The following is a 12810-nucleotide window of genomic DNA, read 5'->3' as shown; positions in this document are numbered from 1 at the left end:
GTGAGGAATCTGCTTGACTCTTGCAACATGAATGGAATTGGGGGGGGAGGGAAGTATTTTCTCCCTGTTTGGAGCTAATCCCTCTTCATTTGAAATGACTTGGTTATCTGTCAGCATAACAAATCACCTGCTGTAACCTAGTGACTAAAACAAAAATGTATTATTATCTGTCAACAATTGTTTGGGTTAGCAGCGCTCATCTGCTGTTAAATTTCTCATGGAGCTGGAATCATCTAAAGACTCAACCAGACTGGACATACACAATGGCCAGTCCCTCAAGTGACTGACAGCCGATAATGACTGTCAGCGTGGCGTTTGGGGCTGTCAGTGAAGTCCCTACCTACCCCTTTCCCATGTGGCTTGGGCTTCTCATAGCATGTAGTTGCTCTCTCAGAGCAAGCACTCTAAGAGACCCAAACAGAAGGTGCAAAACTCGCTAGTAATGAGCCTTGGGGGTCTCAAAATGCCACATTCTGTTGACTACTCAAGTCACTAAGGCCAACCAGAGTGAGAAATGAGACTTACACCTCATGATGAGAGGAGAGGCATGTGTGTTTTGGAAGAAAAAGGTGGTCACCGTCTCTGAAGACAAACTATCACAATGGCCAAACTCCAGAATTTCATATAAGCACTGAACGAATATCCATCCCTTTCTGGGGTAGATATTACATACAAATGAAAACAGAGTGGTAAGATAGCCCAAGCCAGGCATTGGTGATGGGTCAGTCAACCAAGGAAGAGCAGGAAGTTTATGTTAGGCTACAACATTAATGTAGTCCATGTGCAAGCCTAACTAAAGAAAACCGTGGCCCCAACATGTGTCAGATTACATTGTTAGACCTTGTGAGAGAAGGCTTTGATACAGCGTCATAGAGGAAGGTTGATATTTTCAGATAAATGCTGTGACTACATTAGTAGTGCACTGGAGACATGCAAGGAAGGGAGCTGTCTACTCGGGGGTTTACGCCTTAAGGGTAAGGGTGTATTTGGAGAAAGTGTTCAGGAGAGTGGAGTGCATTGGAGTCCACTGGTCCCATGACACCCCAAGAATGGTCATGAGACCAGTTTCCTTCCTCTCAGTGCCCAGTGACACTCCACTAGGGTCCCTGTAGTTTTAGAAACCTCCAAGGCAAAATGACCAGCAAGTCACAGTCTAAGCTCTTATAAGTCAGTAGCTCCCCCTGGTGGTCAAAAGACTTATTGGGGCAGAAAGCAGGGAATTTTTATTTTGAGTTATTCAGTCATGCTGGTTCATACCCCCTCTGGGGGCTACCAGTCTGCAATTCAAATAGTTTAGACGTCCTGTAACTCAGAAGCCCTGGTGGCTTCCAGTGTTTTCATAAAAAGTATCCATCATTCTCTCTTACAGTGAGATTCACTGTCCAGGGTGGAAGACAGTGGGAGGGAAATGCAAAGGGGTGACACAGCAGACCTTTGTTGTAGTGCCTGAGGTGACTCCATAACCTAGATGCAGATCCTCAGTACAGTCCCTGAGGCCTGCAGTCTTCTGTCCCTCCATCCATCCAATATGGATCAAAATACTATTCAGATCTGCGCTTTGCCTGGTAAGCTGGACTGTGAGGTCAGGGACGATGGCCAGTGTGATAATGTTGCAACTGCATTTCCAGTGTGGCATAGGTGTTAGATGGGAGACTGATGTAACTGAGTCAGGGTGACAGTGCTGTATCTTCCTGTGCACACGGAGCTGGGGCAGCTCTGTAACCAGGGAGCATTCATTTTCTTGCTATTAGGACACTATAGGAGTTAGTAGTATCAGGAGCTCTTTGTTTTCTTTACACAGCCATCTTTTTTGAGTTTCCTTCAAAGCACATTAACCATAATCAGTTCATAGACTTAGTCTCATTAAAAATATATGTTCTTTGTTTATCCCCTTACAAAGAATGTTTTTAAGAGTAAGTCTTAGAAATCAGCCCTCAGGCCTTCTCCGGTAGCGCAGCAGGCTGGAGTGCAGCACTGTGAAGCTGGCCATGGCCGCTTCAGTGCAAGTTCAATCCCCAGCCCCAAGGGTGCAGCAGACTTCCCCTGGCCCACCCACTGCTCCCCTCAGCAATGTACTTGGTCAGTCTGCCTGTTCTGCTCCCCACTCTGTCTTTGGTGAGTTCTCTCACTGTCCCTGCACCTCTACGCATAAATAAGTAAAATCATTTAAAAAAGAAAAGAAATCAGTCCTCAGGCTCTACAAGCTGCATCTCTTAGACCAGCTGTGGAAGATGTTGCATAAATAATAGTTGCATTCCTGGCTTGTTAGACTGACTTCTTCAAAGTATTTAAACCTCATTTTATTTTGTAAAATTCTTTTACAAGAGCTTCTCAAGGACTCCTAGGGTAAGCTGGTTGAAGAGGAGTTTTTTTAATGTGCCTTGACAGTGCCTACATGTCACACTCAACAGAAGAGTCCAGAAGCCCTGGGTTTCAGGAACCCATAGCCTCCAGAGCAGGTTTACTTCCCAGATGGAGTTCAAGGGATGGTCTCAACTCTGCATCTTCACTGAGTGTACACCATAGAGAGGAATTTGAATCAGAAACCAGGGGCTGCCAGTGGATAAGTAAGGGAGCACCAGTAACCCCCACTGAGAGATTCAGAAGACCCCACTAATTCCTCATGGACATGCTGGTGTATAGCACAATGAGTGGTGCATATTTGAAGGGCCTCCAAGATTATCCGTCCCAGGAAAACCAGTTAATTAAACTCAAAACTGTGGAATGTTCCATTGAAGATCATAGATTGACATTGGTGGGGGTTGGGTCACACCACAGCGGTCATGGTCTGGCTTCCATAAGTGCCCCTCAGGGCCAGAGATCACCATAGAGGCTTCACAGGAGAAGAGCATGAACCAAGTCAACGCAAGAGCCTGGCTTAGAGCCCCCACAGCTCCTAGATAAGCTTCATGAACCCTAATTTCTCTGAAGAACAGGACAGAGAAGCACTTATTGCAGGCCCTTCAGCCCCCATCCAGCCTGGGACCTAACACAGGTCTGGGGCTATATTGGGAAGACCAGAAAGCAGAGGCCAGACACTAGGGGCCTGGAATCTGGGCACAGGGAACCTCTAGAAAAGGTGGTGGGGGCCAGCCGAGTGGTGTCTGGAGAAGGTAAGTTGTGGAGACACATTGTGTGCTGCTATGTTATCCAGCTGTCTCTGTCTCTGTGTGGTGACTCCATTGCAAGTTGGCCTCTGTCCCTGCCTGGGCCCCTGAGAGAGCCTGGTATCTACCCCATCTCCTGAGAATGCTGGGTGCAGGGAGTCTTATCGTAACCCAGCTCCAGTTCTCACACTCTGCCTCTGAATGTGGGGCCGAGGCCCTGTCAGGGGGTCTGCATCACCCTGACCAGCCGTGTGTCTGACAGGACACCAGGTGCAACCCCTGCCACCAAACCACCAGGCTCTGCTTCATTCCTCCTGTGCTTGCTGAGCTCATCCTCACCTCAACTGCAAGGGGAGACCTGCCCTGGTTCCCTGGGGTGCTTGCCCTCTGGCCCTCCATCTGTGGCTTGTCATCTGTGCGTGATTGTTCTCACTTGGTTACAGGCTCTCCCTCTCTGCCAGATAAGTACCGCCACACCAGGGAAATGATGTTGCTGCTGCCCACACACCGGGACCGCCCAAGCAGTGCCATGTACCCAGCAGCCATCCTGGAGAATGGACAGGTAGTAGACCCAGCCCGCCAACTGCTGTCTGCAGCAAGTGTATGGGCCCAGGCTTCCCTCATTGCATTCACTAGGCATTCTGCATTGACCTCTGTGCCTCCCTCCTTCAGTCCTAGAACCCTCAGAAGGCATTTAGGCTTCTGGATGGGACTGCAGTGAGTCTGAGGACTAGTAATTGAGACAGCACCTGTGGGTAGAAAGGCAGCAGCAGTGGAACCACCAGTTTGTGTGGCTATCTTTCCTTCTCCTGGACTCCTTATCCCTACAGAGTCTGGCAGAGGACTGCCTGACACTGGTTCTTTACTGTCCCAAGAAGGCTGTAGTGGACATGGGTCTAGAGAATGGTCTTCCTTTCTGTGTATGTGAAGAGCATCTTCATTGGAGCAATCTGCTTTTTTAATTCATCTGTCCAGCTGAAGCCACTCACTACTGGTTGGGGCTGCCCTCCACATCATTTGCATAGCTTTCCAAGTATCTTGCTTGGGGCCTTGAATGGGAAGGGGTTAACTCCTCCCCTAGCCCTTCTCCCAGAGTCCACAAAAATCACATCTAAGCAGCTGTTACCTTGTCCCTGAGTGCCAGGGGTTTCTCCCTGCCACCTCCCTGGACCTGATCAGCCCCATCAAGTAGAACTGCCCTTTCCCCACTCTCAGTACTGACATGGCCTGAGGGACTTGGAGGAGGATCTCCAGGAAACTAACCTGCAGTGCTCATGGGTGAAATGGAGTCCTTAACTATTTCTGCCAGTGTCTTCCCTAGCTGGACAGAAGTTTCAGTTAGATACTTAAATACTCTCAAGTGCCCACATGAATTTTCTTGGCCATGCACAAGAGGGCCTGGAGCCCAATCAGACACTGGGGGCCAGTGCCTCTAACCTTGCACATGGCAGCATCCAGAGCCAGATACCACTGGACAGTTTTCTTAGAGTGTCTGAAGCTCTCACTAAATCTCAAGCATGATACATACCACCGCTAACTGGTGTGTCTGATCATGGGACTTCCTGGCTCCTATGGCCTACAGCTCTGTCCCCCAGGCTGCAGCTGGTTGTTTTCACCCTCTGTGATGTTTCTCTTCTTCCTTCAGCTGCCGAATTTCCAGCGGGCTCTATTCCAGCAAGTGGTTGGCGCCTGTAAACCCTGCAGTGATCCCAATCTGTCTGTGGCTGAAAAAGGTATTATTCCCTTCTCCAGGTAGCTTCCCCGTGTCTGTCCCCAGTGGCTGACTTGTTCCTAAGTACCAGCTGACCAAGCCACACTGCAAGATGCAGTCTGTCTGCCTATCCAGAGCCCTGACCAACTCCTGTGCTCATTGGTAACCACATGTCTGGCTTGATGCCAAGCTTTGGGTCCATTTAGTGTGTATATGTCTCCCTCCCAGGGTAGAGAGAGCCCAACTGCCACCTGCCACGAGCCCACCTTTAGGAAAAATCAGACTGCTGTGTGCAAACTGTGAGCAACCATTCTTCTGGGTTCTGTCCAGCCAGCCCCAGAATTCAGTAGGTTCTGTGAGCCTTTTATCCCTTCCAGGTCTTTGGACCTCAGAACAGACCTGTGACCAAGCAAGTCCCAAGAAGATTGGGAAGGACAGGCCATGGCAAAGTGAATTTCCCAAAGACAGCCCTCTCCAAGGGAAGCCCTGGGTGCCCTGGGGGGTTCCAGTCCCCCTGGATCCACTCTGGCCAGCAGCTGCTGGCAAAGATATATGGATTTAAGGCCATCAGCTATACCACGAGATGGGGCTATCCTGAGAATAGAGGCTGTTTAGATAGTGACCTTTGCCCTGTCTCTGCTCCTGCAAGTGGATGGAAGAACTATGGGACCCTGGTCCAGAGCCTCAGAAGCGGAGACCTGTGTTAATCTTAACAGAGCAATATATTTATGGGGACTGTGCCAGCCTACCTGTCCTACGGACCCTGGCCCCACATTAGTCCCTCTCCCTGTAGGCTCCCCTCTGCCCTGTCTCTGGGCGTTCAGGGCACACGCAGCCCACAATAATCAACCTGGCGCCCCACCAGCACCAAGCCGCCATCGTGTTGTCATTGCACCTCCCCACTAAGTGCTGCCACTGTTCCTCGTGGAGGACGTGTCTCTGGGTCCTCTTCAAGGGGATCAAACACTGAATCCATGACCCCAGCGTCTGGCAGGCATCAACGCTGGGTGCTCAGCCGCAAAGGGCATGGAGGGTCTGACTGAAGATGCCACAAAGCTGCGCACACCAAAATCAAGGGACTTACCTGGACCTCTGCTCTTATACCCCGAAACAGAATGCCCTTTTGGCTGCAAAAGCCAGAATTCACATTGGCTTTTCTTCACTTGAGATGTGGAGCAATCACAGGACTAGCCAAGAGCACAGATGGGTTCAAACAGATACTGGTGGACAGCCCAGAACCCTATGCTAACTGGACACAGAAGCGCTTCAGGCCTCAGACCAGCTGCAGCAGAAAGCTGGACACACCCACCTCCAGGTGTGAGAAGGAAAAAGGGTTGTCTCAGAATAGACTGAACCCAGAGCAAGCAAGTTTATACCACAAGGCCAGCACTTCATGGGCAGCAGTTAGCCATTTGCCCAGTGGAAACACATAAGCCAGAATAGCAGCTTCCTCAGGCTGTCTGGCCCTCCATGGCAGGAACTGTCTGGATTTTTCACCACTCTTGTCAACAGGTTTCTGAGTCCCACAAGGACTCCACTTCTCATTTACAGTGAGCTCTGTGCCAGACAAGGACTCCCAGACCGGTACAGCTGCCCTCGGGGCCCTTAGCACTGGACACACAGGACAGTGCTAGACCATTGCTAAGAAAGAGAGATTGCGGTTGGGATTACTGGAGCATCGGGAAGTGCCCCTCGGGGTACATCATCTCATCTTCAATTCCCTACACCTCTGTGCTTTGCCTCTGGGCCGCAGGGGTCCGCCAGCCTCATGTTCGCCAGCACATGAGGCTGCAGGGAAGACTTGAGGGTTTCTGCTCGTGAGGAGTGGTGCCAGCAGTAGCCCTTTTGTAAACCATTGCTGCCTTGCCAACTTCCTTCCCCGTAGCCTTCTTGCCCACGGTCAAGTTCTTCAGAGCCCATGTTAGTGTCCTCTTATAGACCCACAGTTCTTCCAGGGCCTGCGTGTGCATGTGAGGAGCACTTTTGGGATGCCATCACCACATTTTTTCTTCCCTGAGGTTTGGTGACTTATTAGTGAAGTCAGGTATTTTCTTTGGAGGTAGAAGGGACCTCAGTATTGAAGACCAGGAATATCCTGCTGCATCTTGGGAATAGCTTGGGTGAGGATAGGTCTGTGCTGGGGTGTCGGAGGCTCTCTAAGCACTTTGGTGAGTCCACGTGATGCTTATCAGATTAGAATTCTTTGCTCTTGAGAGACAGCTGAGTACCTGCCTACCCTATCACTGCCACACCCTCCTGCTGCCAGCCATCAGCCATTTGTCTAGTGCAACTTTTCTACCCTCTGTGCTGGTACAGGCACATGCCAGTTCCTGACCAATGACGAGGACAAGGGTGGACATCACCACTTTATCCCTACACCACCATGGGGCCTAGTCGTCCTGCCCACTTCCTCCTCAGAAGCTAGACTTCTAACTGCTTTCCTTCCAGAACTTCTCAGGTCCCGTTAGGCCCTGGCATTTTCCAAACAGGACCTGAGCCTGAGAGGAATTAAACTCCAGCTACTGAGGCTCACTTAGTTGTGTCTGCCTCCAGAACACAGCCCACAGGTAGGCCCTAGGCTGTGAGCTGCTTTCCTGCTGCCAATAACCCAGAAGGGAGATTGTGCCTGCCTGGCTTCCATTGGAGAAAATGTATTTCTTCTCAGTGGTATTTGTTCTCCAGGAAGAGTAGGCCAGCAGGCCTCACATGTCCCCTGCTGCTCCTGCAGAGTGGCTCCACTGGATTCAAAGGCCCAGCCATGCCTCCCAGCCTCCCCTCCTGCAGTCACTCTCCCCAGCTAAGGCTGAGAGCCTAGGCACTTCCTTAGTGGAGGTGGGTACTCTGGTTCCCTTTGTCAAAGGCCCACTCTTTTGCATCCGTGGCATGTGGGTGCCAACATCTGGGCCTCTCTAGATATCCCAAAGCACATCTGGCTGCCTTCCCTCTTCACAGGCAGCTTTGCATTCAGCTAAACCTGGGTCATAACAAAGGCGCTTTCCTCCAGTGGGCACAGTGAACACCTTTTCCTCACCTAAAAAACTCCTGTGTGTCCCAACACAGCCAGTGGACACAGAAGCAATGTTCGTGGCAAATATTTGTGTTGTCTCACACTTTTATGGGGGACTAATTTGGGGATAGCTCTTGTCCACCCCCTAGCCATACACCAGCTATAAGGGGAAGCAGTCTCTACCTTATTTCCCCATCACCAGTCCTGCTCTCTGCTTTTCCCATTGGTCTGGAAGATAGAAAAGCCCCGATTCTTTGATAAGAAGCTCTGTGATCCCCAGTCTTTATATTCTCTGTTCCAGTCTTCTCTCCTGTTCTCTCTTCGTGGAAAATCCCAGAGGCTACAAATGTTCACTCCTTGCTTCACTCTTTCAGCTGGCCTCATCCTGAGTACTCTTAAATATTCTACTGCCATCCTCTTGAGTGACTTCAGGTCCTGGCCACTCTTCCTTATAGGCTAGCATCTTGCCTGGCCATATTTTTCTCCCCAGGGGCTGGCATATCATTTCCACATGTGCTGGGTACGGAGTGCACACCTGAAGAAGCCATAAACTGTAGGATGGGCTTCTCCCCAAGAGTGGCTTGAGAAGTAACTTCCCTTCATGCCATCTGTTTTCACTCTTCAGCGGTGCCAGCAGCCCCCAGCAGCTGGAGCCTGGATAGCGGAGCCCGAGAGGCCCAACCCTTCCTGTCTACCCACATGGGGTGCATCCTGGCCCCCCCAGTGCCTCCCCGAAGCCTGCTGCATGGTAAGAAGACCTCCAGTGGGTCCCCCAGATAGTCCCTGGTCTCAGATTCACTCTGCTCAGGGGCAAGGGCAGCGGCCCTCCAGACTGAGAAGATGGGCCATTCTCTGGGCTGACTAATCAAGGAAAAAAACATCCCTGCCACAGGAAGGAACCTGCTGGGCTTTTAGAGTCAGTGAGATTTCTGAGCACAGCAGGTGAACTTAGAAAGGCCTCCTAAACAGGGAGACTGAAGACAATGGAACTGACAGCATGAAGTTGATACTCACCAGCCTATCATCACCCAGCAGCAGGCCAGAAAGCTGACACTGCCTATGGTCTGTTTTTCCTCGGGTTCTGGCATAACTGAACTTCTTGACCACCTATATGGAATGGGTATCTTCTGCTCACCAACCTGAGTTTTGGAAAACTTCAGTGAAAGAGAGCTTTTCGTATGGCCTTCAATGCTGAGGGGTCCCCTGGAGACTCCTCTCACATCTGCCCAGTTGGTCCAGCAAGATGTGCTGGCTTGCAGTACAAAAGGCACCCAGCTGAGGCTCTGGTTCTGTTCCCTTTACAGGTCATTACTCCCTACACTTTGATGCCTTCCACCACCCCCTGGGTGACACCCCCCCGGCCCTCCCTGCCCGGACCTTGCGTAAGGTAATGTACTGAAGTGACAGCCCTGCAAGGCTGTAAGATGAGTCGTCTCTGCTCGAGAATCACGCATAAGGCCTATAGAGAGGACTCAAGTTGTCCCCTGCCTTTCTGTCCTGAGAGCCCATCTTGGCAGAAGCTGGGTGGCAGGTCATACCCAGACTGCAGATGACCAGTGTATCCTCCAACAAATGCAGAGGGGGTCAGGGCAGTCAGAATCCTAGAGACAGCAACACAGAGTATCCAAAACTTTTAAGAGGTGAGGTGAGGTAAGGGGTAAGGTGTTCTCTGCCAACACCACAATGTATCAGAATACCACACAGTTCAAGGGGAAACGAAATACTCCTGTGGTGGATCATAGAGCATGTTTTAAACTAGAGTTCAGTTAAAATAAAGTATCCGGCACAACGCTTTATGAAAAACCCATTAATTTTTCTGCAAACTGGAAAAAACTCATGTTTTAGCAACAGAACGCATTCATCTGGGCCATCACCAGTAGGTTCTTTCAGCTCCCCAAGTGGCCTGATGAGCTAGGCCCTCTGTCTGTACCCCAGAGCCACAGCCCACAGCCTGGGACCTGGCCTCAGAGGCACAAATGCCCAGCAGCCAGGGCAGGGCCATCTTGTAGCTCATAGAAAGCAGGTTACTTTGCCGGACCAGGAGGGAACTAGGGGGTTTCCCCCAAAGAAACAGGAAATGTGATGCTGATGAGGGTTGTTTAAAGTTCATTACTGAACAGACTCATGGTCTTCTCTTCACATGGAGGGCCAGTCAGCCTCTGGGGAGAAGGATTCCAATATGCCCACCCTTTCTTTTGCAGTCTCCTCTTCACCCTATCCCGGCCTCCCCCACAAGTCCCCAGTCAGGCCTGGACGGCAGCAATTCTACGCTGTCCGGCAGTGCCAGCAGCGGTGTGTCTTCCTTGAGTGAGAGTAACTTTGGGCACTCCTCAGAGGCCCCACCTCGAACCGACACCATGGATTCTATGCCAAGTCAGGCCTGGAATGCTGATGAAGATCTTGAGCCGCCCTACCTCCCTGTCCACTACAGTCTCTCTGAGTCCGCCGTCCTGGACTCCATCAAGGCCCAACCATGCCGAAGCCACTCAGCCCCAGGATGTGTCATCCCTCAGGACCCCATGGACCCGCCTGCGCTGCCTCCCAAGCCCTACCACCCCCGCCTGCCAGCCCTGGAGCACGATGAGGGTGTGCTGCTTCGAGAAGAGGCTGATAGGCCTCGGGGCCTGCATCGCAAGTCCTCACTGCCCCCTGGGAGCATTAAAGAAGAACAGGCCCGCATGGCCTGGGAGCACGGCAGAGGGGAACAGTGAGGGAGGGACAGGGAGGCGGCTGAGATCCAGCCCTCAGTGAACAGCTTACCCAGCTATCCCAGGTCTGAAAAGCAAATCCCCCACCCCCAGGGAGCCAGAGAGGCCTGGCACTCAGGAGAGAAATCACCCCAAGTCTACATTCTACTGCCGTGAACTCGTGTATTGCCATGTACAGAGGCTGCAGCAGCATGAAGGGTTGTGGCTTCTCTTTTTATTTCATTTTCTACATTTCCATTCTATGGGTTTTCCTTTGTGCAGTAGATGCTTTCTTTCTCCTGCAGTTCCAGACCACATGGAGCTATATGGAGATATTGCACAGACAGAATTGCTTTGCAGCTTTGCAGGCCCCTGGGGTAGGCGCCTAGGCCCTCCCTCCAGGATAGAGATGCACAGAAGAATGAAATTGCACTAAGGACCTCTTCCTTTGCTGTGTGGACAGAGCTCATGGTTGTATTCAGGGATTGCAAGAACCACGCATGGACTACATGTCACAGGTGGACAAGGGGGCTTCAGCCATTTTTGCACAAATGCCTACCCCTACCCACCTGCTCACTCTTCCATCCAGGAGTGTGCAAATGAAGGGCTGGCTGGGCCAACCTGCCAGCTCAGGCACGTGACCTGGCCGAACTGTATACCCAGAGCACATTGTCAGGCTTCCATGGGCGACTACTGTCTAGTCCTAATCTACCTTGGAATTTTCTCTCCGTCATTTTTATTTCTGACCATTTGCTTCTTCCACTCTCAAACACCTCATGCCCTGCAGGAGCCACCTTGGATCTGCAGAGGTTACCCACTTCCTGGGGCTTAAGTGAGGTGTGGAGCCAGAGGGCCTGCCCTAGCCACCTTCCTCCCCACCGCCCAGGAGGCCATGTTGTTGAACGGTGAGCTGGTATAAGAGTGAGGCTGGGGTACTGCAGGGGCCGGAAATCCTCTGAGCTTTCAGAAGTGGCCAGAATATCTGTCATCCAGCTCCTGAATCAGGGATTTTCAGCACTACCTCCTAGCAGTGGGGCTGGCTGCCCAGCCAGGTTCCCAAGCCCTGAGGACATGTGGTCAGGTTCGGCAAACTCCCAGGTAAAAAGGGTGTGAGGGAGCTTCTTGTTTTGGAAACATCCACACAGGATGAATTATCCTCTCCCAAGTGGGCATGTGCAGGGCCCCCTCACCGCTCCCCTCCTCCAGGCCTGTGGGGATCACCACTCAGGGTTCAGGGCAGGCAGGAGGGCAGTTTCTCCAGCCTCCCTAGTCTGTTGGGCAGAGTGCAGTGGTGTCTTTGTAGGAAACTATTTCAGGTCAGGGCACTAATTTTCCTCTTAATTTATCATTTGGGAGGATAGGGTGGGGTGGTAATAGTATTTTACCAGGGTGCTTCTAAGTTACTTAAAAAAATTGTCTACAAAATTTGTTTCTTTCATTTCCTTGAGCTCATAATGTTGACGGTCACAGGCTGCCTTCTCCTCGTTGAGCTGGTGTGTTCTCCTAGTTCCTCTTCTGCTGGCTTGTCCACCCTTCATGGCTAGCCCTGGCCCTCCCTCACTTCCCCACAGTCCCCTTTTCCAAACAGAAAAGGCCATGGTCAGGGTGTTTTACCTCTTAGTAACAAATGCCAGCTTGTGAACAGGAATGCCAGCAAGTAATCTGTTAGGAAGGATGGAGGATCACAGTACCCCAGAGCAGCTGGGGCAGGTCACTCTTGGCAGCTCCCAGTCTTGGAGGGCAGGCGGGGACTGTTCTGGTCTTCATGAAGCTTGGGGGGTGGGAAGGGTGGGGACTAGCTTTGGATCTGATTCTTAGATAGGAGGGCATGTGGAGATTTAAGGCACTTTTATTAAACCTCAATCTCAGTAAAGGCAGTCATCACATAAACACATCTACCTTCTCCACTTGGTGTCACGGGAGGGTAGGAAGGGGAGTGTGGGGTTTTTGTCCTTGCTTTTATGCAAGGTGAGGCAGGTTTGTGTGTTCTCTCTATATTCCCCAAATGGATGAAAAGGACATATTCCAAACCCCTTTTATTGGAGAATCAGCCAGTCTGAGGGGAAGTGGAAGGCCATAGATGAGAACCCTCTGAATAGATTGTGAAATACTGTTTTTCATTCTTTCAAGCTTCTTTGTAAATACCTATTTGAATGCTGTGTATTTGTACAGGAATTTGAGCAAAAAATGTATAGAGCGTGATGTTCAATTGGTATTCCGCCCTATAAATGTGTTTTTAACCTCCAGCATTCTGTGCTTATTTAAAATTAGAACACTTCTAACCATTTCTTTTGTGTA

At 50.9% G+C, this 12810-nt stretch overlaps 1 protein-coding gene across 5 annotated transcripts in view; it reads left to right on the top strand.

The window, feature by feature from the left end:
- Positions 1–12810, top strand: part of DOCK3 (dedicator of cytokinesis 3) — a 175814-nt gene extending 163004 nt beyond the window's left edge. For 3 of the 5 annotated variants that reach the window (XM_012720304.1, XM_012720302.1, XM_012720303.1), the window contains 5 exons: positions 3551–3669; positions 4753–4840; positions 8451–8573; positions 9130–9212; positions 10027–12810. In XM_012720304.1, the coding sequence (XP_012575758.1) occupies positions 3551–3669; positions 4753–4840; positions 8451–8573; positions 9130–9212; positions 10027–10536 (923 nt within the window). In that variant the 3' untranslated portion in view covers positions 10537–12810. The other 2 variants (XM_012720301.1, XM_012720305.1) reach the window with 2 other exon arrangements.

Source organism: Condylura cristata, unplaced genomic scaffold (genome assembly GCF_000260355.1).
Source record: "Condylura cristata isolate star-nosed mole 26May11 unplaced genomic scaffold, ConCri1.0 scaffold00004, whole genome shotgun sequence".
NCBI lineage: Eukaryota > Metazoa > Chordata > Mammalia > Eulipotyphla > Talpidae > Condylura > Condylura cristata.
The sequence above is the reverse complement of the archived record's forward strand: the minus strand, read 5'-3'. Positions and strand labels throughout refer to the sequence as shown.